The sequence below is a fragment of the Rhinolophus sinicus genome, linkage group LG12 (assembly GCF_036562045.2).
Source record: "Rhinolophus sinicus isolate RSC01 linkage group LG12, ASM3656204v1, whole genome shotgun sequence".
NCBI classification, from domain to species: domain Eukaryota; kingdom Metazoa; phylum Chordata; class Mammalia; order Chiroptera; family Rhinolophidae; genus Rhinolophus; species Rhinolophus sinicus.
The window spans coordinates 63,722,042-63,745,913 of NC_133761.1; the positions used below are offsets into that span (position 1 = coordinate 63,722,042).

At 43.9% G+C, this 23,872-nt stretch overlaps 1 protein-coding gene across 2 annotated transcripts; it reads right to left on the bottom strand.

The window, feature by feature from the left end:
• Positions 1–8,683: 8,683 nt before the first annotated feature.
• GLRX2 (glutaredoxin 2) lies at positions 8,684–16,456 on the bottom strand. Of its 2 annotated transcripts, none has more exons than XM_019745782.2 (4): positions 16,310–16,456; positions 13,298–13,361; positions 10,490–10,666; positions 8,684–8,948 (listed from the first exon to the last, which is right to left on the bottom strand). In XM_019745782.2, the coding sequence occupies exons 1-4, from the start codon at positions 16,384–16,386 to the stop codon at positions 8,781–8,783; spliced, it is 486 nt and encodes a 161-aa protein (XP_019601341.2). In that variant the 5' UTR covers positions 16,387–16,456; the 3' UTR covers positions 8,684–8,780. The 2 variants fall into 2 exon arrangements, with proteins under 2 accessions (XP_019601341.2, XP_074173151.1); XM_074317050.1 differs by lacking the exon at positions 16,310–16,456 and adding an exon at positions 15,896–16,279.
• Between the last annotated feature and the right edge of the window lie 7,416 nt (positions 16,457–23,872).

Sequence of the window (23,872 nt, forward strand, 5' to 3'; positions counted from 1 at the left end):
TGGATCATGGAAGAATCAGCAATTCAGTATCTGTGTAAAAGTACAAACTGGGAGGCGGGCTTGCAATGCAAATTAGGACTGTTTCTTAATTAAAAACATTCTTAATAGGATATGTGTTTTGAAAGACAAAGTGTTTTAGGAAAACAGCACAATAGGGTCAGTAGCTTTTTTAAAACACTCCTGAGTGGAAAAATGTGGAAGAAAATTTTTCACAGTGAAGGTGAGTATTGACTAAGAAGTGACTATTCTCTGTTCAAGAGAAAGAAGGAATATACTCCACATCCCCTTAGGTGGTCCTGGAAAAACAAACTCATACTCTGAGGAGATGCTATTAACATTCGCTTAATCTTTTAAAATAACAGGTAAATTGCAAATGATAGAATGCCATTTTATCAGGCTTTTTTTCTCATTTTCTGGGATTTTGCAAAAACAATATAAAATTATTTTGGAAATTTAAGGCAGAGTTCCTGAATAAATTTGAGGATCTGACCAGTGAGAAACCTCTTTAAAAGCACAATAAAGCTAAATCTAAATAATTAAAGGGAAATGATGATCGTCGATCGGACCTAATTTAATTTTACCTAAAGATTGCACCCACAAGTACAAACTTGGTAAGTGATGCCCTTACAGTAACTGATCAAAAATGAGAAATTCTACACTTGTATACCACAGGTTTGGGGTGACTTGTTAAGGCAGTATCCTCTCTAGAGAAATGTCATGCAGCCTCAGTGTAAACAGCACAAGGAAGAATTAGAAAATCAAAAAGGTGAGCGAAGCTATGAAATCTGTTGTATTTGCTGTATTGATTTTATTCACTATCCCCCTATTTGCTAACCTCTTATTTGTTGGAAGATGACTTTATCCCTCTTATTTTTCTTTTAAAACTCCTGACATTTTTGTCTTCTGCTTTTTGTAGTCCTGCTCTACCAGGGTACTCGAATGAGTGGCAGGAAAGTCACCCATGGTTAGGTTTGGGATGAATCTTTGCAGATTGCTTTTTGTTCCGTATAGATTTAAGATCATATTTTTTCCAATTATTAATGGGCAGGCCTCGTGGAACAGTAATTGAATTGACATATTCTCTCCCCAAAGCAAGGTACATTGTATACCTTTTGTATTAGGTGTTTGCAGGAGTTTTGAGGCCTTTGAAGATCAGTTATTCAGCCCTTGTTTGCAATTATAGATGCACCTAGCTCTTAGAAAACGCACTCTTCAAAAAATAACACTTTCAGAAACTAGCGTGTCTCAATGCTCATATTTCCGTAATTATAAAGGCCACTATCAAAATCTTTGGTCTACTAAGTACCGCACTGACCTTACATATATATACATGGCTTGTAGCAGAAAAGGTCTTGTCAATAACCAACCGTTCTCACATTCAACATTTTTTTAAATTGGTGAGCTTTTTATTTTCTTTTGAAAAATGAGGAAGTTAATTTTTTTAATCCTATGGTAATATTTTTCAAGTAACTAACAATGTAGTTGAGCTACTGTTTGAATAAAATTATAAAGATATTTTCCTAAACCCTGGAAATACCAAGTTGTATTGGAAATTGGTAGAAAGAAAACAAACTAGAGAAATTACAAAATTACTGAAATTAAGGTGATAATTTTCAATGAGGATGAGATTTTTAAATACAATGAAAATATACAAAAGCTGTTTCTGAGCCTAAAGAGATTTTTCCTTTCAGTTTTGCCACCACTATGGGTCATATTAACTTTATGAACACAAGTGATAGTATTTAATTTTAAAATGTATCTCAATTTCTATACTTTTAGAAGTTAATCTATGCTTGCACAAAAGAAATAGTAAGTTAGCTACGTTTCTGCTGGTTTCACTTAATGAACACTTAGATTGTTAAGGGTAGTGAATGGGGTGAAAGCCTTGCTATTTTCTGTATCATCACTTATAATCGATGGATATTGTATTGCTACAAACACTATTGAAACTTCTGTTTCAATTACTTGTTAGGCTTTATTTGCAATGTAAACTGTTTAGAATCCATATGCAGACAAATTGAATTTAAATTATACATTTAATGAGTAGTAGCCAAGAAAAAATGTTTTTGTTGCACTATTATTCTAAATATGGACTATATGTAATGTGGTATGGTGTAACTAGACATAACTTTATAGTGCATTTGAGTGATACTTTCTTCCTTTTATTGCCAGCTTCTGGTAATGAAGAAATTCTCCAAAGGGATGAGATATATGAAATCATTTTTTTTTAATTAGTTGGGGGAGAGGTGTTATCTAGTTCTAAATGTCCATTTGCTTTGTATGAAGGCTTTGATTCCCATAATTGACCACTTGATGGATATTTGAATTACACACAATAATAATGCCTGCATAAAATAAGATTTAAGTATGCAAGAGCCTTAAAGTGAAAAACATGATCTTTCTGACTGCCTTAAAATACGACTAGTTCTCCAACCCAGGCATAAAGTTCCTTTCCATAGGGTCTGTTCATTAAGTAATGCCTTAATAGTGTTAGTTTCTTGAGTGAGAACTCAAAGCGTCTTTTAGAGCTTTCACTTTTACATAAAGAATGGGAATTTAACTATTAAGTTTTAAAACCTTACTGTACATTACTATTTGAAGCACCCACTAACAGGATAAACATGACTGTTAACATCAGTAATATTTGTGAAAGTTTGAGGGTTTTTTAATTGTTTTGTATAACAAATTATCCAAGAAACTGGACTTTATGTAACTAACTCCAAAGACCAAGTTGTATCTTTAAACACTAGGAATGAAAAATACAGTTACACAGTTCCAAAAAATTGTTAATTTTTTAAGGGAATTTTTCAAGACAAAAGGCAAATATTTTGTTTGAAGCCTACAAGTAAATTCATTCAGAAAAGTGACTGTAATTGTGAAATATTGCAACTATTGCAATCAATATAAAGTATCCAGACCAGTGATTTGTTTAATTACATTCACATTTTGTACATTCAATTTGCTTTTCAAAGCAGGAATCTTTTATAAAACTGAAAGAGAACTTTAAATTGTAAAGCTGGTGCTTAAAAGTATATAAAGTTTGATAACAAGTTTCATTTCAAAAGAAAAGGCCCTCATGGGGGTGGAGGGGTCCTAGGTCTGTTGATAAACTCATTGATGCTTTGTTTAGTCTTCCAAGTTTTCACTGTAAATAAAATACCTAACAATGTAATTTTGCTGTTTTCTGATAGAAAATGGAAGAAATACTAATGTATGAAATTTATTACATGACAAAACAGTTTTCACCGATACTGTGAAATCTTGACTTCCCCTCCTTTCTATCCTTGCAAAATGCCATACGGAATAAATCATTTTAGACATGGAACACAGGTGGGCACTCTGAACTGTTTCTGGTCAATTGTATTATTGTAGAAATTGATAGAAGTACCAAATAAACTATGCACATCAAACAATTGTCTTTATTTCTTTAAAGAGATAAGAATTTTAAGGCTCTAATATGCTTTATAAAATCTTAGACTCTTAGTAATCTATTGTATTTGAATACGGTGAAAATAAGGTTTTGGAAATTAAATTGGGCTTATAATGCCTCTATATACTACTGTATGTAACTATTATTTATTTAAAATATATGTGGTTGGGATATTTTTCCAATGGATTTCAATTATAGGATCAAAACAACTGGATTTAATTGAAGTGCACATTATTGAGAGTTTTAAAAACAGGATTCTGTGAAAATAAATCTCAGATTTACCTTTGGGAAAAGTTTACAGCAAAAGTCAACTATGCAAATAAAAACATTTTGTTTCAGTGCCAGTTTGCAGACATTTCTATCTGAATTCCCATAAAATTTTTCTGAAAAGTTCCAAGATCAGAGCTGGAAGTTATGCAGAAGAGTAAGAGCACATTACATGAGCATATACCCACCAAAACTTGGAACATTCGGTTGATTTTATAGTTCTTTGTTTAAACGTGACAGTCAACAGTTGTGGAAAAAGGAAGACTGCAAACTGTACATTCATAGATGAAGAAAATTTGACTTTAAAAGATGTTGCTTATATGACATTTTTTAATATACATTAGTAAACAATAAAATCCAGATACATTTAAACAAAACACCCTTTCTCCCCCTCGACTTTTAAGCTTTCCAATTAGATATTTTGACAATTTGAGTATAAACTGATTAGTGATAAAATGAGAAAACAAATGGCCCACTTAATATTAATGGGCTCCAGGAAACACTTTATCTTTCAGATCTTAACATGAAAAATAAAAGAGGATTGAAAAAAACCCTTTTAAACTGGTTCCTCGCCATTCTTTCTAGCCTACGATTCTGGAAAAAGCTGTTGAAACAACGCACACCTAGCTTTTCTTAGATTTTGTACTTTTATCCAGCTGTAAGGTATGTTTTTGGGGACTGACTGTCTCCCTAAAATTTGTATGTTGAAACCCTAACCTCCAATATGATTGCATTTGAAGATCCGGCCTTTGCAAGGAATTAGATCTTAGGCAACGTGATGGATTATGCCTTTATAGGAAGAGCTGTGAGAGCGCGCTTCTGCCCCTGGCGTGTGAAGACAGCAAGGAGACGGCCGCCTGCAAACCGGCAAGAGGGTCCTCACCAGGAGCCCAATCAGCCGCCACTCCATCTCAGACTTCTCAGGCTGCAGAAATGCGAGAACAAGTGTTTGACGGCATCGCAGCTCGAGCTAAGACCTCCGGGAAGGGAGGAGAAATGGAACCCCCCCCCCCAATAAGGTTGTGGCGGGGACCTTGACAAGCCCTGATGGGTCCACGAGAAAACCACACAGTAGCCCCCCCCCCCCCAATCCGCGGTTTCAGTTACCGATGGGCGACTGGTCGGAAAACACTAAATGGCCAGTCGCGGGCGTTGTGAGTCGCGTGCTGAAGCCTCGCGTGGGCTTGCTCTGTGCGCGGGGAGGTCCGTAGGCGGGAGGCAGCCCTGCCGCTGCTCACGTAGTGGCCGCCTCGGGTGTCGGAGGGAGAGGTGGCGCCCCACGCCTTGTGCTGGCGCCCCGTCTTACCTCCTGGAGGCCCCAAAGCACAGGGCAGTGGTGCTGGCCTTCCGGGCCCGCCGCCGCGGAGGCGCCGCCAGGGGCCGCGGTGAGTCCGGTACGTGCGGCTCGTGAGACGGGCCGTGTTCACATGACACGACAGACCGGTCCCAGGAGCGGTGTCACACACGGGTGTCTGTCCACCCTGTCAGACGTATTAGAATAAAGCCGTGGGCCTGGTCCTGCGGCCTCGGGCTCCCACGGGCTCTCACCGAGGCTCCGCTGGGAGGACGGCCTCCCATCGCCCAGGGGGAGCTGGTTCGCACAGGGTCACGCAGGTTTGCAAGCACGGGTGGCAAGGCGAGCAGAGCTAGGAAGGAAGGAGAGGAGAGTCGGGGGTCCGCTGAGTTGCTGCGGCGCTGGGGTGCGGAGCGCCGGCATCAGGCCGGCTGGGGAGCCGTCCCGGAGGCCAGGCTTCTCGCGCCCCGTCGGGGGCCAGTGCAGGCGCCGCTGTCCCCGGTCAGCCGAGGCCCGAGCTCTGATCTGACGCTGGAGACCCGGTGCGGTGGCCCCATCCGCAGCCGATGAAGCGCCCAGGTGGTCACGCTCCATCGCCCCTGTGTCTGGTTACCTGGGTGGGGCGATCATCGGTACGCCTGGCACGAGTGCTCTGGCAGGACCGCCACTTAGTGGCTGACACAGAATGACCAGAGTCCGTTTGTGTTCATAACGAATGCTCTGTGCAAGTCTGTGGTTGTAACTGTCCTGTTGTGCATCTCTTCCTGTGCCTCATTTATAAATTAAACTTAATGTAAGAAAAGCACCGACTATATAGGGCTCAATGCTACCTGCGGCCTCAGGTGTTACCTGGGGGTCTTGGAACATATCCCTGAGGACAAGTGGGGACTACGGTACGTATTTCTGAGCCATTGTAACTATAATAGCCGTTATATACCACGTGTCTGCTCTCCACTGAGCACCACGCTGTGATTTACGCCATCTCCATTTCTCAGATGTTAAAGGAAGACAGTATTACCGCCTTTTATGAAACGGAACTTACAGTTCGGAAAGATGACGTCACCTACCTACTAGTCATACCTGCCAAATATGACTCATGAAATGAACACGTCTCTGTCTTGATCTGATAGGTGTATCACTGTAAGTACCAGTTACAATTTGTTTTCACTGAGGGTGGAGTTCTGTGTGTCTACCTCCCCAAATCCCTCCCTTGAACCTGACTTTGTAATAGCCCTGCATAACCAGTTAACACGTTGCGTACCGATCACGAGAATCTTCCTTTTTTTCTGAGCCATGCGTTAAGGACAGATAACGAGAATTCTCATTTTTACTGTTGACTCTTTTTACTTTGCACATTTTATTGAATTATTTGTGTTTCATTAATAACAAAGGAAGCTGCTTTCTGCAGTATCACACCAGGAGGGATTACTAACATCATAGGTGAGTAAATCCTAAAAAATTCCATAGAAAAATGATAAATGACATAGAAGCATTTACGCTTTAAAGAGAAGAGTGCATTTTAAAGTAGTTTCTTTTAAAAACCTGCCGGAACAGAGGGGTATGAGGGATTTAAACCCCGCCATATGCAACGTGTTAAAACAAGTTCTTCACAGAATGGTATGTCTTGTTAGCAGGGCACCCACTCAATCCCACATTGTTTCCATAGTTCAGCCACCCACTGGAGGTCGTTTGTCACCTGCATTGCTGACCCACTGGCTGTATATGGGAGGCTCCCGGGAACTCCTCCCTGGGTTTAATTAATTAGCTGGAGCAGCTCGAAAAACTCAGAGCAACATTTTACTTAATAGATTACCGATTTATTAGAAAAGGATATACCTCGGGAAGAGATGCACAGGGTGAGGAGTGGGGAAAGGACGTGTTGCTTCCACGCCTCTCCAGGCACCACTCTTACCAAACAGGAAGCTCTCAGAACCGTGTCTTTTTGGGTTTTTATAGAGGCTCCATTACAAAGGCGTGTTAGATGAACTAGGGCATTGCTGGGCGTTAGTGGTTGCAGTCAATCTCCAGTTCTTTCTCAGGACATAATGCAAAATAAAGGACACTCCATGCTCTGTTCTATTCATGTTATAACTTACCATGAGAATGAAATAGCCCAAATTCTTGTTTTATCAAGGTCTCCTGATGACAGTTTAAGAAGTGCATGTAGAAAGCGTCATTGATGGCAAGTAGCCAAAAAGGCCACCAGCCTTTACCTGCAGGAGTATCCCAAGATTCCTTGGTCCATTTTGACCACAAAGCAGAAGCCCTCCACTTCTCTTAAAGTACATATTCCTCCCTCTAAAGTTTCTCTTTTCCAGCAACTGGTAAACTGCCTATGTGAGTGTGGGATCATCTAGTAAAATGCTTCTTAGACACAATATTAACTCAAGTACATTTCTGAATTGTTTCCAAAGTTCATCCTCATACAAAACTGAAATATTCCTTTTTAATTTCTGTTGACGAGCTACACAAAATGAAAGGCTTTTATAGAAGGGGTGAGAAAAAAGTTTAGAGCAGGGGTGGTTTCAGGCGGGGTCACCTTTCTTTGGGGGAAGCTGGGGGCTTCAGGTGGATCTCCTCACTTGACCAGGAAATCCCAGACCGACTGGTTAAAATTCCATTCCTGAGAGAGGCTGAACCTGCATTTAGGTTAAGTATTAGGTCTCGGTCTGGTGATGTTTGGTGAGGTTGCCGTAGCATAAGTGACTCCATTTTGGGCCTGAGGTCTCTCTTTTTCACACTGCTCGTAGGTGCAGTTTCTGTTCTTTGGAAAAACTAAGTCATTAAGTGACTGATTTGGTTTCTCTGAAATAAGTTTCATTCCATCGTACAAATGTAATATACTTCTCTCAGTCTACTTCTCAAAGTGTGAAGTGTTGCCACAGTATAACACTAGGACATAGCCCTACCAAGTTCACAGTTATATCAGTGAAAGCCTCACGTTTCAAAGAGAAATCACACATCAGTCCAAACCACTAAAAGCTGCAAAAGGTAAGGGGTTGACTCCCGAATAGTATACGTAATAAAGAATCCCAGATGTTTACCTTCTAGCTCTTGGTGGTAAAATGTATATATAAATTCCTAGTAAGACACATTCTTCCCTAATCTTTTGATATAACTCCACCCCTTCAGTTTTTTTGTTTTGTTTTGTTTTTTAAGATTTTTTAGTGGGGAAGGGGAACAGGACTTTGTTGGGGAGCAGTGTATACTTCCAGGACTTTTTTCCCAAGTCAAGTTGTTGTCCTTTCAATCTTAGTTGTGGAGGGTGCCGTTCAGTTTCAAGTTGTTGTCTTTTCAGTCTTAGTTGTGGAGGGCGCAGCTCAGCTCCAGGTCCAGTTGCCATTGCTAGTTGCAGGGGGCACAGCCCACCATCTCTTGTGTGAGTGAAACCGGCAACCTTGTGGTTGAGAGGACGCACTCCAACCAGCTGAGCCATCCAGGAACTCAGCGGCAGCTCAGCTCAAGGTGCCGTGTTCAATCTTAGTTGCAGGGGACGCTGCCCACCATCCCTTGTGGGACTCAAGGAATTGAACTGGCAACCTTGTGGTTGAGAGCCCACTGGCCCATGTGGGAATCGAACCGGCAGCTTTCGGAGTTAGGAGCATGGAGCTCTAACCGCCTGAGCCACCGGGCCGGCCTCACCCCTTCAGTTTTAAATATCCCTTTTTCTCAAGAATGAGGAGGCAGGAAGATGAGGTTTCCACAGCGATTTATTGTTCATTGTTTTTACGATGTTTTCATGAAGATCATTCACATACTTAAAGATCCTCAAACATTCAAAAGGCACCATCAGGCATTATCACTTTGAATAACTGGCATTTTACTATCACTAAAATTCGCGTTACTTTTCTTTAAATAACACTGACGAACCAATGGCAGCAATTTCCCTTCTTCGTGAAGCCTATGAGTGTCAGTTGCACCTCCAATAAAAGTTCCATTGACAAATATTCTCGGCACCTGTGGGATAAACAAAGATTAAATGTCACCCTTGTGTCAGAAGTGGAAGACCATTTGACATAATACCCAATGCTCACACTCGGGGTACGTTTATGGGCCAAGCACCATGCTAAAGTCCCTCACAAAGTACCTATTTGAGTCTTCACATCCCTTGAGTTAGGTACCGTTTTGAGCCTTATTTTGGAGGGCAATGAAGCACAGGCACTTGCCCAAGATCAAAGTGATAGTAAATAACAGAGCTGGGATTTAAATCCAAGACAATCTGACCCTCAAGTCCTTCCTCCAAATCACGATAGCATATAAAAGGGAAAATAAAACAGTCTGTAATTATCAATAACGTTTAAGTGTCTTACGGTTGTTTACTAAAGGGGAAAAGAATACTCTGAACTTCTGTGCTCATAAAAACAAGAAGGAAAATGGCCCCATGGTGTATTTTTCTGAGAATGCATATTATGGAAAAATCCACAAATGTCAAGAATCTAAAACCATGGGGCACTAAAGTGGTCCCGTCGGCACAGTAACTGAACACTGAGCCCTGGTCTGTACCGTCCAGGTGAGAGGAGGTACAGGAGACTCGTAGACAAGCAGTCACGCCAACACCAGTGCCCCACCCGTCCCAGTCACACGCACGCACACACACACACATGCACAGCAAGAATAAAAATCAAAGGAATGAACTCTGCTGTTTCCTAGTCTATAATCCAGTTCCCGGATTGTCGTGTCCTGCATTACAGAAGTTGTGGAAAGCAAGGAGGGCGGCGCAGGGTTAAGAACTACAGTAGCCAAGAATAGAGTGCAAGCGAGGCCAAGGGACTCCAGCCTCAAAGGACTGAGCCCCGAATCAGGCCAATGCATAGCTTTTATTGATTAGCAAATGAGGAAGTAAAGCTTGTTAATCTCAAGATCTGTGAGTCTCACACATTCTACTAGGAAATTGATTCAAACCAATCACCCTTGCCTGCAGGCAGCAGAACCGTAAGTTTCAGGATGTCTTAGAAATTGTTGTATGTACCTCCCCAAGGGACAAAACCTTTATGCATATGAATAGATGGAGAGCTGATGTTATCACATCATTGAATCTCTTCCCAAGCAGGATGTGAGAATGAATGTTGCCAGAGGCAGAAGCTCTCCTTAGCCGGGGGTAGATGGGGGTCTGTGCCCACCTGTATCAATCCCACGAGTTCTCCAGATGGCCCCCACGTGACTGTGCCTGGCTTAGGTTGCTCCTTCCTTGAGGAATCTTACCCGTCATTGACTAACCAGCCACCCTTTGGGGCCAAACAGGGAGACATAAGGTCTAAGCATAAAGGTGAAGCCAAGTCCCTGAAAGGATCCGTCTCACAGACTCTCCTTTCTTTAGGAGCAGGTACGAGGGGACAGACGGGTAGGCTGCTGCGTGGCAAGACCGGATCTGCCATTTCTTTACCAACACAAGCCTCTCAACAGAATGTCTGGCTCCCTGTTGCTAACACGAGGGTGTGGACTGTAGTGGCCCAGGTCACCAGCTATGTGGGGGAAAGCCCCGCAGAGAATACACTCACGGTTCTTTCACCGGTCATTCTGTAAAGAGCGTCTTGGAACTGGCTCCCGTATTCCAGCGTGTCCAGTTCCACCACTTTGCAGTTAACATTGATGTCATGGAAAAGCTTCTTTGCCATTGTACAGTAAGAACAAGACGTTTTCGAGAAAATCACCACACAATTATCAGAAATTGTTTCCTGAAGTCAAACAAACAGACAACAAAGAATCACTATAATTCCAGACATTACCTTTTGGAAGGAAATCATGATACAGTGGAAAAAGGGTATGGATTTGGGGGGTTCTCATGATTCAGGGCTCAAACTAAGTCTCCATCATCCATTTTCTCATCGGTAGGTTGAGGGTAATGTTATTCATTTCTTTCTTTTTTCTTTTTTTCAATGTTATTCATTTCCAAGGAATATTATTAGGAAAAAAGGATGTGACAGCTGGAAAGTGTGGGCATGGAGTAATCATGATTGTAGCCAGTTCATATACAGCAAACACTGCCGTGCACCAGACACAAAGCTCAACATTGTACTTTCACGTGCTCATTTCAACCTCACTGCAGCCCTGAGACAGGTCCTACTACGACCTCCACCTCACAGATGAGCAAAGTGAGGCAGAGAAAGGTAAATAACTTATTCACAGTCCACTAGCTAATAAGTGGCAGACCTGGGATTTGACCCCAGGCAAGTCTGGTTCTGCTGTCCAGGCACGTACTCCTGTCTGTTACACTGCTTCTCAAAGAGTCCGGAGGTACCCAGGACTTATCTCCCCTTCCTTAACGTTCAGTGGTGAGGACTGACGTGTGATTTCTCTTTAAAATGTAAGGCTTTCACTGATCCAGGTAGAAACCACAGCTTACTGTATATCTTTATAGTAAAAAAACAAAACCCTGTCTTTACTGTATTGATAAGTTATGCTTATATTGTTGATCCTGGAAAACCTACTTCCAGAAATCCTTATTAAATGAATCATTTGGAGGCAGAGGTCAGAAACTATATTTTTAAAAACATTCCCAGATGACTCTCATGGGATCAGCCTGGTTTGGAAACTACTCCCCAGGCCTTGGATCACAAAAACCATGAGACTTTGTCAGGCATCTGCATTGCCTATGGAATCGGTTCTGTTTTGTTTTTTTCGTTTCTAAGTATATGAATATCCAGGTCCTTCAAGAGATTCTGAATGTGTAGGTGTAGGACCCAGGCATCCGTTTAGGTTGTTCTTATGTGGGTCGTAACCAACACCTTCAATATGAAGGCCAAAAGTCAGAAAGCAGGGTCCCCAGGCAAAGTGATTCAGAGGCTACATCCACCTGGGGTGCCAGAAGCCTTCTCAGTCCCAGTCCAGCAGTCTGCAAGTTGGTCTGCTGTTACGCTTTCTCTTCTGTTTACTCATAATATTGAGTATAGAAGTCTATCTCGGAGAGCCAGCCATATGAGAGACGCATTAACAAACCCATTTTATAGATGAGAAAACTGAGGCCAAGTAGTTCCCAATACTGGGATTTGATCCCACCTGTGCCAACACCAAAGCCAGTGCTCTTTCCTCCACCGTGCTACCTCAGGATATAGGCACACAGAGGCTCACTGAGAGGGACGTGAGCATCCTGGGTGCTGACAGGTAGTACAAACACTGATGAAGAGATTCCAAAGTGCGTGGAAACTCAAGAGGACAGTGGCAAAGGTTCTTGAACCTTCCTTCTCACCTTTTCTCAAGCTCATCCCTGCTATACAGTTCATGATTTTGGATTCTTGTCTTAAAAAGATTCAATTCCCTCATACTGGGTTTCTAGCATTGCTGTTACACTCAAGAGCTGTCAGTAAATAGTTTTTTGCACCAAATAAAGGCAGAAATGTTCTGTGTGTGTGGTAGGGTTGGTGGTGAGGAACACAGAAAGAAAAACATGACTGTGTCTTGTAGGCTGTGAGGGAACAAGAGAAATTTCCTGAGGCAGAATTAACTGGGCTTTGTGGGGGTGGACAGGGAAACAAGAGTAAAACAGTAGAACACAGCAGTGCACAGAATCCCTGAGAAGATAGTTTATAGATTAACTATCGTGTCCTAGGTTCTGTGTTAGGGAACAAAGCTGTTGTTATACAGCTTCCGAGGCCAAAATCAAATAGTACCCCTGGCTAAGGGAAGCCTGACCTGTGGGCATGATGGAAAGAAACAGCCAACATCACAGACCCCGCTGAGAAGGAGTGAAGACTCCAGTAAGAGTAAATCTCAGGGGCGGATGGGTGGCTCAGTTGGTTAGAGCACGAGCTCTGGGCAATGGGGCTGCAGGTTCGAATCCCACATGGGCCAGCGAGCTGCACCCTCCGCAACTGGAATGAAGTCAATGAGCTGCCGTTCAGCTCCGGGGTGGCCCAATGGCTCAGTTGGTTGGAGTGCGTCCTCTCAACCACAAGGTTGCTGGTTTGACTCCTCGACTCCCACAAGGGATGGTGGGCTGTACCCCCTGCAACTAACAACAGCAACTGGACCTGGAGCTGAGCTGCGCCCTCCACAACTAAGATGGAAAGGACAACAACTTTGACTTGGAAAAAGTCCCGGAAGTACACACTGTTCCCCAATAAAGTCCTATTCCCCTTCCCCAATAAAATGTAAAGGAAAAAAAGAGTAAATGTCATAAATTCTGACTACCAAAATGGATTGTTTTGTCACATGGATTATTTTGACAGTAAATATTAAAATAGATTTTTAGTAATTCATTTGCTGAACTATGTCAGATTGGATATTGAATAAGTATATTCAATGCAGAAGACGTTTCTTTTTCCACACAGGAGAGTTTCTTTTTTTCCTGCGTTTTCTTTATCACTCACTTGGATCTGATTCACAGGAGGAGGTGCTGGCTTCCCCAAAGATGACGACATGCTGTTCCCCATCCTAAAAGGAATTTATAAAGGTAAGCCAGTTTATTAAATATTAAAAATAACATACCAAATGCGATCAGTTTGAAGAAAACCTTATATGCAAATATATATTCAAACATATGTAGAAGAAAAAAAGTGTCCTTATCAGTACAAAAATATCAGTTTACAAAGTATCTTACTAAACACTTGGTTTACTAAAACCAAAAGGGCCTTTGTGCTTTTCTAACTAACCTCCCAATGGCCTTAATTATTTGATAAGAACACATTTACTGTGTTTAAACCCTGGCACCAATTTCAAACACACTGTCCTAATGATTGGCCCCCATGACCATTTTCTTATAAAAACATGCCAAAACTCCACGAACAGGTGATGAAACAGAAAATCTACCAGAGTCAAAGATTTTACAGATATTTAATTATAAGATTGTACGCCTGAAATTTATTAGTAACATTAAAGAATGTTATTAATACATTTCATTAATTTTTTAAATTAAAAAAATTTAAGGTTTTAAAAGTGGGGAAAAAGGATTTTAAAGAAACTAAAGTATCTCAGTCACAATGATCCATAGCTCCAAGTTTCCCAATCAGTAAAGTGGGAACAATAGCCATTCCCACCTCAAAGAGTTTTGTGAAGGTTAAATGAATTGATATACATAAAGAACAGTGCCTTGAACACCGCAAATGTTCAATAACATTTGACATTATTACTATTATATCCTGATTACAGAGACCCTCATTATCCCAGTATTTATTATTCAAAATCAAGCCACTGGTAGCTTGTACAAAGAGGTATTGTTAACAGGAAAAGGTCCACTAAAACAATCGACCAGTTTAATATCATAAAATCTCGCTGCCCATCCCTAGAACCTTTCCCCACTGACTTCCTTTCTTGATCAGTCAAGTCCTACAGCATGTTTGGAACAGTATCAAACAAACATCAGGATGCAAACTAATTGCAAGGTGGAGTTACAGTCCTTGCAAACAGATTGCAAGATAAAAGAGGGTTCAAAACGAATTACTCAAACATCTAGGGATTGAGAGAGTAAGAAAAAGGATTGAAGCTTCAAATATTTCAGAAAATAGTCTCCTTATGATTATGGTGCAAACTCAAGTTTTGATAGAAAACTTTCTCCCTCCAAACGCTGAAAGCACTTAAAATTTAAATGTTGTAATGTCGTTCAATATAAAAGCAATCGCCTTTTTATAATGTTTAGATTCCTTTTTAAAAAGGTACCCACCAAAACTTTTTTTGTTTTTTACTGTATGGCATGAAACTTTAGTACTGGTTTAAGAATCCACTTTAAATGGCTTTTTACATGTTGTCCTTGGATGATGAACACAGGGAACAAAGCTGTTGTTATACAGCTTCCGAGGCCGAAATCAAACAGTACCTCTGGCTGAGGGAAGCCTGACCTGTGGGCATGCCTGCCTGCTTAGGATAAAGAAGCTGTGACAAACATTACCTTTGATAATAAGGAAGAAGAGTTAGACACAAACCACTGCAAGGGAACATTGTAACTCCCCAATGTTTACAATCTATTGTTTCTTGCTTCCCAGTAGTTGAGCAAGGAAACCTTTAAAACAAAAAGGGCCTGTGTGCTTTTCTCAGAAAGGGGCTGGGAGAAGCAAGCTAGCCAACTTAGCAGACATTCCGCTTTAAGCAAAAAGCAGGATGAGTGCCTGAAGCCTAAACCAGAAAAGAAAGGAGGTTAATCTGTGCTGGCCTGGACCTTAGGAGGTGCCTGTGAATAAATCAGCAATGTATTTGGTTGTCAACCAAGAAAATGAGCCCTTTTCATCCCAAGTCCAGCGTTTATTTGTCGTCCGTCAACCCTCTGCTACAATGTTCACTGTTGAAGCAGCAGTTCCAGTGGAACTTTGGTAAGAGAATGTTTTCCTGGGTGGTGAGAGCAGGTGGGGGGTGCATTCTGAAATGTCACCCCCTTCCCAGACAAATGAAAGAGGACGTTTCTGGAAGGGACCTTTCTCCTTAATTCTAGTTGAGCTTTGCAAAGCTATCACCTATTGAGGAACAGAACATCAACGGACAAGTCAGTGTGCACAATAACGCTTTCACCTCACGGTGATGAAGCACCCACTAGTCAAAGCCACGTGAATGAAGCACCTACTACGTGCTAAGCCGGCAAAATGCTAAATGCGCCAGGGAGACACACAGTTAGAAAAACACACCGTAGGGGCTTTTGTGACCTGTTAGCCACATAGTTAGACCATTTGATTAGCACTTTCCGGAGGGGTTGCCTAGCTTAGCATAGGAAGTTCACGAGTTTCTAGCATCTTGCAAAACTGGTAGGAGTTACCAGATCGTGTGGGTCGGGAGAGCCCCGCAGGCAGGCGAGACGCACAGCGGCCCGCACACATGTGCGAGCCGGCGGGACAGCCCGGCCCGTGGGGCGGGCACAGCATCAGCCCCGCAGCGGTCTTCCGTGCGGGCCCGGTCACCGCGCGGTACTGGAACCGGAGCGGCGCAGGGAAAGCACTGTCCTCGGTGTCGCCAGAGGCGACCTCAACATGCAAAAGCCACAGTACCTGTCAAGGACGTGGCCCCTCGGGAGGAAGCGCCCCCTTCCCTTCTGCCCGGGCTGCCAGAGCAGCCAATAAACCCGCAGAACTCGCGATTGCATTGGAATTTCAGTCACACCGCGACTGTCGTCTGAGTGTGTCCCCTGCAATATTGGGGGTCTACTTAAACAACTCTTCGCTGTGAATCTGAAATCCCAATTTACTGAGGCATCTTGTATTTTATCTGGCAATCATGGGGACTGCGACACGACCCCAGTATTTTTAACCAGAGTCACAGGATCCTTCGGTCGCACAACCGCCCTGGGCACCGTCCTCTCCTGCCGTTTCGGGGCCTCGGCTTGATGGGGCTCGGGCCCCACGCGGCGCCGGAGGAAGAGGCTCGAGGCCTCTGCGCCCCGCCGAGCCCACCCTCGCCGGTACCTGAAGGCCGCCCCGCCGCTCCGGTTCGCGCCCCGGGCGAGACGCGTCCCCGCCAGCGCCGCGCGGCGCCAGTGCATGGCGTGCGCACCCGGCCGCAGCCAACTGGGATGAGGCGGGCCGTCGTCCCGGAAGGCCCGCCCCGGCCGGCAGGCCCCGCCCACTGCCTCCGGTCACGCCCCCGCGCGCCCGACCACGCCCCCGCACGCCCGACCACGCCTCCGCCGCCCGACCACGCCCCCGCACGCCCGACCACGCCTCCGCCGCCCGACCACGCCCCCGCACGCCCGACCACGCCTCCGCCGCCCGACCACGCCCCCGCACGCCCGACCACGCCTCCGCCGCCCGACCACGCCTCCGCACGCCTGGTAAGCCCTCTGCTTGCCGGCCTAAGCCAACCTGGCAACTGCCCTCTTGGTGTTTTCATGCAAAGCCAGATTCCTGGCGACTTCTGTCATGAGCACCAAGTATTTACAAAGGTCCGAATGTCACCATCTGCAGCTCAAGATGAGTTCTCCGCCAGACAGCTCCCTGGGGTGTCTCCACTCACACCCAAGCCTGGAGCATTTGAGTTTCTTTCCGGATTAGGGTGCTTATAAAGGCTCACAGGGGGTGGAACGGTGGCCAGTATTCTGGCAAAACGGGCGACGGAAAACAGAAAAAAAGGAAAGACTGTCCAAAGCAATCCAAGTCCTTGGGATGTTTGCCTAAGGATGGCAGTGTCATCACAGCGTCTGTCGGCCAGGTCTGTGTGTTGGTGAAGTGAAAGCCTCAATAAGCCATCGAAGGGTATTGATCGAGAACCCACAGCAACCTGGGGATATTGGATCTTTACGTTCACAGTTAGAAGAAAGAAGTAATCCGATGTAGAAGGTTCATTCCGAAGAAAACAAAGATTGTGTTTTCGAAGTTAGGAAATAAAACTTAAAAGCGCAGAGCTGTCTCGCCATGGCTTTGAAAATAGGCCGCTGATGCTAATAAGAAGCCTGGGCCACCCGGTCGTGGCAATAAGAGCCCTCCGTGCAGCGGCTGCGGAAGATGAAGCGAGGAGACCACTATTTTATTCACTGAAGCCGCCGACGACTATGTTAAGGAGGGTCAAAGGTCAAATGACACGTCTGCGCTCTAAACAATTATTTCAACAATCCAGACCTTTTTCGATCCTTGATGCTCAACTAGCTAAGTTTCAGAGTCGTGTTACCAGGTTACAGCTTCTGTTTCTGACGGTTCTTTTTCTACGTTCAGGCGGGCTGTGCTTCACGACTTCATGAAAGGATGAAAGTTAATAGCCAAAACAAACACCCTAAAAGGTGTGCAGTCATTCTTCATAAATCCAAAATAACTTTAGAAATTAGGATATGTCATCTACAGTGTTGCGGGGTTTTGTTTTGTTTGTGTAACCAAAAGAGAGCTGTTTAGGAAATTTACTGCGTTATTTTTGTTTTGAAAGTAGGATTTTACCTTATTGCCTCAAATAATTTTACAAAATAAAGACCATTATGAGGTGAAACAATCATGTCACAACGTAATTTTCATGTAGTAGACATGGCCTACAGATTTTTAAAAAGAGATCTCACAATGAAAGTACTTCAGACCAAAATGGTGTGCGTGAATGAAGCATACTACAGGAAGCATACTACATGCTACATACTACATGCTACATACTACATGCTACATGCTACATACTGCCTCTTCGTGCTTAACTGGGTAGCAACAGAAGTGATGGGTTGGGGTCATAACTGTGATGTCTACAAGAGCATAGTAAGAAGTACGTGGCCTGGTCACCTACATGTGTGCTCTGAAAATAATGGGGAGTGGCCAGTGTAACTAAGTCACGAATATGCAGAAGGTGCCAAGTGCCCTGGAATGATGCGCATTCCTCTCTCTCTCTCTCTCAGTTCAGCCTGTACCTCCGGGACCAGTCCAGGCGGTACCCTCCCTGGGCCTGCCTTGTGGTGGCCCCTATAAAAGAAGCGCCCACTAGGTGTGCACAGACCATCATGCGAGGACTGCACCTCCGCCTGGCTCTGGGGCGGTCCCTGCTCGCTTTCTGCCTCCTGGCGATGCTCCACGAAGCCGGGGCAAAGCAATGGAAACTGGCGGTGGGAAATCCGCTAAACCTGTCGCTCAGCCCCTCGCAGATGCTGAAGGTGGAGCCGCCAGCGGCGGTTACAGACTGTGCGGCAGCCCACTCTGCTACTCCCGCGACACCAACAGCCTCAAGGCACAGAGACCCCTGGTGGCCGGCGCCAGGCAGTACCGGAGCGGAGATGGGGAGCAGAGCCTGCGGGGAGAGCGTGGTGGCCGGAGACCGCGGAGACCTCACCCCCTGCATCCCCACCTGACCCTTCCCGGCTGTAGGATCCTAGGAGGAGAAGCTGCGCTGCGAGGTGGAGACCCCAGAGCTTCCGGCAGAAGTCCTCCCGGCTTCCAACGCCCCACTGGCTCCCCTGGGGGAGACCCCTGCGGCCAGGTGAGCGGAAGGGAGCGGCACCGCCGTGGAGCGCCCTTTGGGTCCATGGACCACGCATAGTGCACTGCGTTGCTAGGGCTGCTTCTTGGCAAATATATAGAATGCATTGGTAAATAGCTAGCCTTATGAGTTCCATAATTTCTTTTTCACGACTCAATGTGATATCATTTCAAAGAACTGAGATCTTTACACTTTTTTTGGACTTGTTTATTATTGTTTGAATTGTGAATTAAAGCTCACACATTTTCTTTGACATCAAGAGCAGGTTAACCCCCTGCCTAGGGTTGAAAGCCACTAAGCTCAGTCAATTCTGAGATCTTCTGCTTGAAAGGGCCCTTAAGTGACGTCATCTATAGCGGGTCCAACCTGTGTACCTTAGCCCTCTGGGAAGCGCTGCAAATTCTTCCTCCAAGGAACTTTTCTTAAAAGCCTAATTGTGTGCCCTCCAGGGTCAACTACTGTAGCAGTTTCCTAGGGCTGCTCTAACTACCAAAAATGTGTTCTCTCACAGTCTGGATGTGGGAAGCACCAAACGTGGCCAGGGGCGGGGTTCCTTCTAGCGTCTGCTGTAAAGGAGAAATCACTTCCTTCCTCTTCCTCCTTCTGGTGGCTCCACGTGTTCCCTGGCTTCCTGGACTTGTGGGCACATCTCTTCCATCTCTGCTTCCATCTTCACGGGCCTTCTCCAGTTTGTCCCTGATCCGGACACCAGTGATTAGATTGGCCCCACCTGGATAATCCAGGACGCTTTCCTCCAGGTCCTGAACTAAATTCCATCTGCAAAGGCTCAGTTTTCCAAGTAAGCTAATATTTACAAGTTCCAGGGATTTGACCTGGACATTTTGGGGGAAGGACCATTTTTTTTCAGCCTACCACAGTTTTCAGCCTACATAACCGAATAAAACAGCTTAGAGAAAGCCTGATATTTCATTAAAGTCTTGTGGATTTTGTTAAAATTCTGTGAATTTTGCAATGCACTCATTTTCTGTTACATACCCCTGTATGAAACGGTACAAATTTGTGAGCCCATGCATTATCTTCGACTGAACAATGTCTTCCCCTTGTGTTTTATTCCCCAAAATAAATTGCAGCTCTAATGAAAATCGCATCAGTTTAAAACTGTGGACAATAAAGGGGCCCCATACTAAACCTGACAAGCTCAGGGGAAGCCTGCGTGGCAGGCCCTACAAACTCAGAGACTGAAAGTAACCACACAGGATGGTCTGAACATAAAAATTCCCAACTGAAAGCGGGTCATGGTGGGTAGTCACATCCTTGACCCATAGCTTCCTTGACAAAGGTTAGTCTTTACCTTAAGTGAGCCCTGTCTGTTGTCTTTTTGCATCTAAGATAAAATACCTTTGAAATGTCAGAGTAATCTTCTATTCCAGACGCCTCCGGGACACACCCCAGCACTAGAGCTGAGAGACCACACAACCCTTTGTTGTTATCTTATTACCTGCATACCATCTCTAAGTGCTGTGAATGTTTACCCACCAATGTAAAAATGTACCCACCCGTGCAAAAGAAGTATGTGTCTCTCCATTTTGACTTTTACCCAATTGCAGAGATTTCTCCACTAGCTTTCTCCCACCCCTTTAATCTACCACCAATGGAGTACATGTAACTCTCCTTACGTCTCCTCCTTTGATTCTAATGTGTAAAATAAGCTGCAAAACTGCCATTTTCCAGAGCATTTTCTCAATCCTTTGAGATTTTGCTTCCTGGCAATTGTCGTCAGTTTGGCTCAAATAACCTCATAAAAATTCTCTACAGGTTGGGACATTTCTTATGTCAACAAAACCATTACTGAAAGTCATTGTAAGCTTTTTGGCATTAGAGGGTTTCTCATTCTATAAGCACAAGAATTACAACACATTATTATTTCACAGATAAGCTGCTGAAGGACTGTTGCTTTTCTAAACAACGACCAGTTTCCCGATGTCTGCCATCACCTGGGTGTTCTAGGATTCAATTCAGCGCCGACACGCACCACCCCACAGGTTCCAGGCTCAGGGCTGCAAGACTGCCTCCACTCCAAATACCAGCCACAGACGGGGTGTCCAGGCTACCCGCACTTTTGCCTGGCCAACTATAAATTCGGGTGTTACTATGACCTCCACTCAAGTTCAATAATTTGCTAGAAAAACTCACAAAACTCAGAAAAGTGCTGTACTTACACTTGTATTGTGAAGGATACAACTCAGAAACAGCCAGATGGCAGAGACTCCGGGGACACGGCTGGGCGGAGGTTAAGTGCAGAGCTTCCATTTGCTCTCCAGGCACATCACCACCCTCCCGGCAAATCAGTGTGTTCACCAACCCAGAAGGTCCCCTGAAACTTTGTTGTTCAAGAGTTTTCATCAAAGTTTCATTGCATAGGCAAGGTTGATTAAATCGTCACCCAACGGTGCTAGAACTCAGTCTCTAGCTCCCTCTTCTCCTCTGAGTTGTACAGGGGCAGGTGTTGGGGAGTGCAGTGGGAGGGGGTGTTGAAAGTCCATCCCTTAAGCACAGCCAGCCTCTCCCTTGAAACTAAGGAGGACCCACCAGGAATCACCTCGTTAATGTAAACTCAGGTGCAGGGAAAAAGGGCTTGTTATGAATAACAAAAGCCACTACAACCACTCGAGAAATTCCAAGGGCGTTAGGATCTCTGTGCCAGGAACCAAACCAGGAGCAAAAACCAAATGCATACTTGTTAAATTATACCACAAGGACCTATCTAGTCTTTTTATAGAAACCCAAGGGTAACATGCTAGAACAAATGGAGGTGTCAGATACTATTTGAGCTTTTTATACTCAGAAGGTTTATAGTCCAGATTCCTAAATTAAGACTGAAATGAATAAGAAAACACTTTTGTTAGGTGGATTAGAATATCCATCTGCATAGTAAAAATGGAAAGAATTAAAGATTTATGCAGAAATTTTAAGTGTCAAACTGGAAGACAGTTAAATGCTCTGTGCCCTGAGAACAGGGAAAGAAAACCAGACAGTGAGTACTTCACACCTACATGGAAGAATTGGGAGTGATATTCTTGAACCAAGTATGCCCAGGATATGTTTATGAAGGAGATAAAAGATATGTCATTGATTGGGGGAACTTCTGTTAAAGAATGTGGCAACTTTACCACTTCAGCTCACTGAAGAATTAGCATCTGGTATGTTCTAATGAAAATATTTACTTTTATTTCCTGCCAAACACTTCTATGTCTTTTCTATATCCATAAAATGTGTTTTCTTAAGTCTCTGGGTCAATAGACTTCGGTGACAAGACCAGAACATGTTTTCTTTTGAAGTGTGAGCAAATTTCTTTTTTTAAAGATCTCGGGGGTCTACAAGGCTTGCACTAGACAAACTAATAACTCCAACTGTCGACGGTTGTGTTGAACAAACAGCACTCTGTGATAGATGTTTCCTAACCATTGTGTTCTGGAGTTTTGTCTTTTCTCTGTATCTTTGTAGAGGTCAACGTTGCTTTGCCCTGTCCATTTTTGTTGGTCAAGACGAGGTTAACCTTGCATTTTCATTCTAACTTTCTTTCCTTATGCATTCAAAGAGAATGAATGAAGGGGTTATATTTTCAACTTTACTGGCGAATATCATCCTAGTTAAGACTAAAAATTCACTTAATAGTATAAGAAGTTTTAAGTATTGATGCAGAAGAGTGAATGTCAGGTAAGAAACCTGTAGAGAAATTTAGTGAGTTTATTTGAGCCAAACTGACGACAATTGCCAACAAGCAAAACCTCGATGGATTAAGAAAATGCTCTGCCTGAGGTGAGAGGGGAGAAATGGTTTCAGGTACAGCAGGGCAGCTGTCACTTGAACCCACCTCTACTCAGCACCCTACACTGGAGAAGGTGTGTAACACCAGAACTGTGGCACGAAGCTACCTTGCTATGAGATCCCCTCCACTCGAACCTGACTCTGAAGAGAAGTCATTTCCTGGTCTATCCATATTCAGGCAAAATATGGTGAGTACTTGACATGAGCTAGAGAGCATGCCGATCAAAATTCTATTGGTTACTGTCTGAGGCAACTGACAGTTTTCAGAGCAGGATAACAGAAAGAACATGAGGTAGGCCAGTGGCATGTGAAATCAGGGACATGAGCCACAGCCCAAGTATTAGTGTCAGGGTATGTGAATTAGTTGATACTGTAATGCAAAAGACATCCCTGTGAATTCCACAGGATACTTTGTAGTTGAGTTGCCCAAGCTTCTAGAAAGAGGGAAACATAATTAATAATAGTTGAGAAGGAAATACAGGTGACCTTATTTGCACCCACCAGAACAAAAGCAGGTGACTCTAACATATCATTAGGTATGCGAATGGGTATGTTTTTCAGAGACACTGTCCTTGCTCTGAAGTCTACTTTGTCTTTTGAAGTTCTACAACAGACAAAATGAATCCAGTGGCTACCTCTGGGTGGGAAGGCAAGTGGACAGGGCTTAACTAGAAAGGAACAGGAGAGAAATTTCTAGAGTGAGGATAATGTTGTGTATCTTGATAGAAATTTAGATTACACTGACATATACATTTGTCAACATTTATCCAATGTCACACTTAAGATTTGTGCATTTCCCTGTATGACAATTTTACTTCAAACATTTGAAAGAACCATAAACAAACATTGAACTCAAGGTAATGATATCTGTGCTAAAGCATTTAGGGATTAAGTGCAGCAATATTTGCAATTTACTTTGAAATTCTGCAAAAAAAACACCAAAATGGATTGATGGGTTGATGGAGGGATGGACATGTGACAAAGTAAATATGGTAGCATGTTAATTTTAGAATTTAAGTTATGCATAAAATCATTCAAGTCTTCCATATGTTTTAAAATTTTCATATTAAAATATTGATGGGGGGGGGGAAGAAAATGCTCCGGAGGGGCCCGCCCGTTGGCTCAGGCGGTTAGAGCTCCCTGCTCCTAACTCCGAAGGCTGTCGGTTCGATTCCCACATGGGCCAGTAGGCTCTCAACCACAAGGTTGCCGGTTCAACTCCTCAACTCCCGCAAGGGATGGTGGGCTGTGCCCTCTGCAACTAGCAACGGCAACTGGACCTGGAGCTGAGCTGTGCCCTCCAC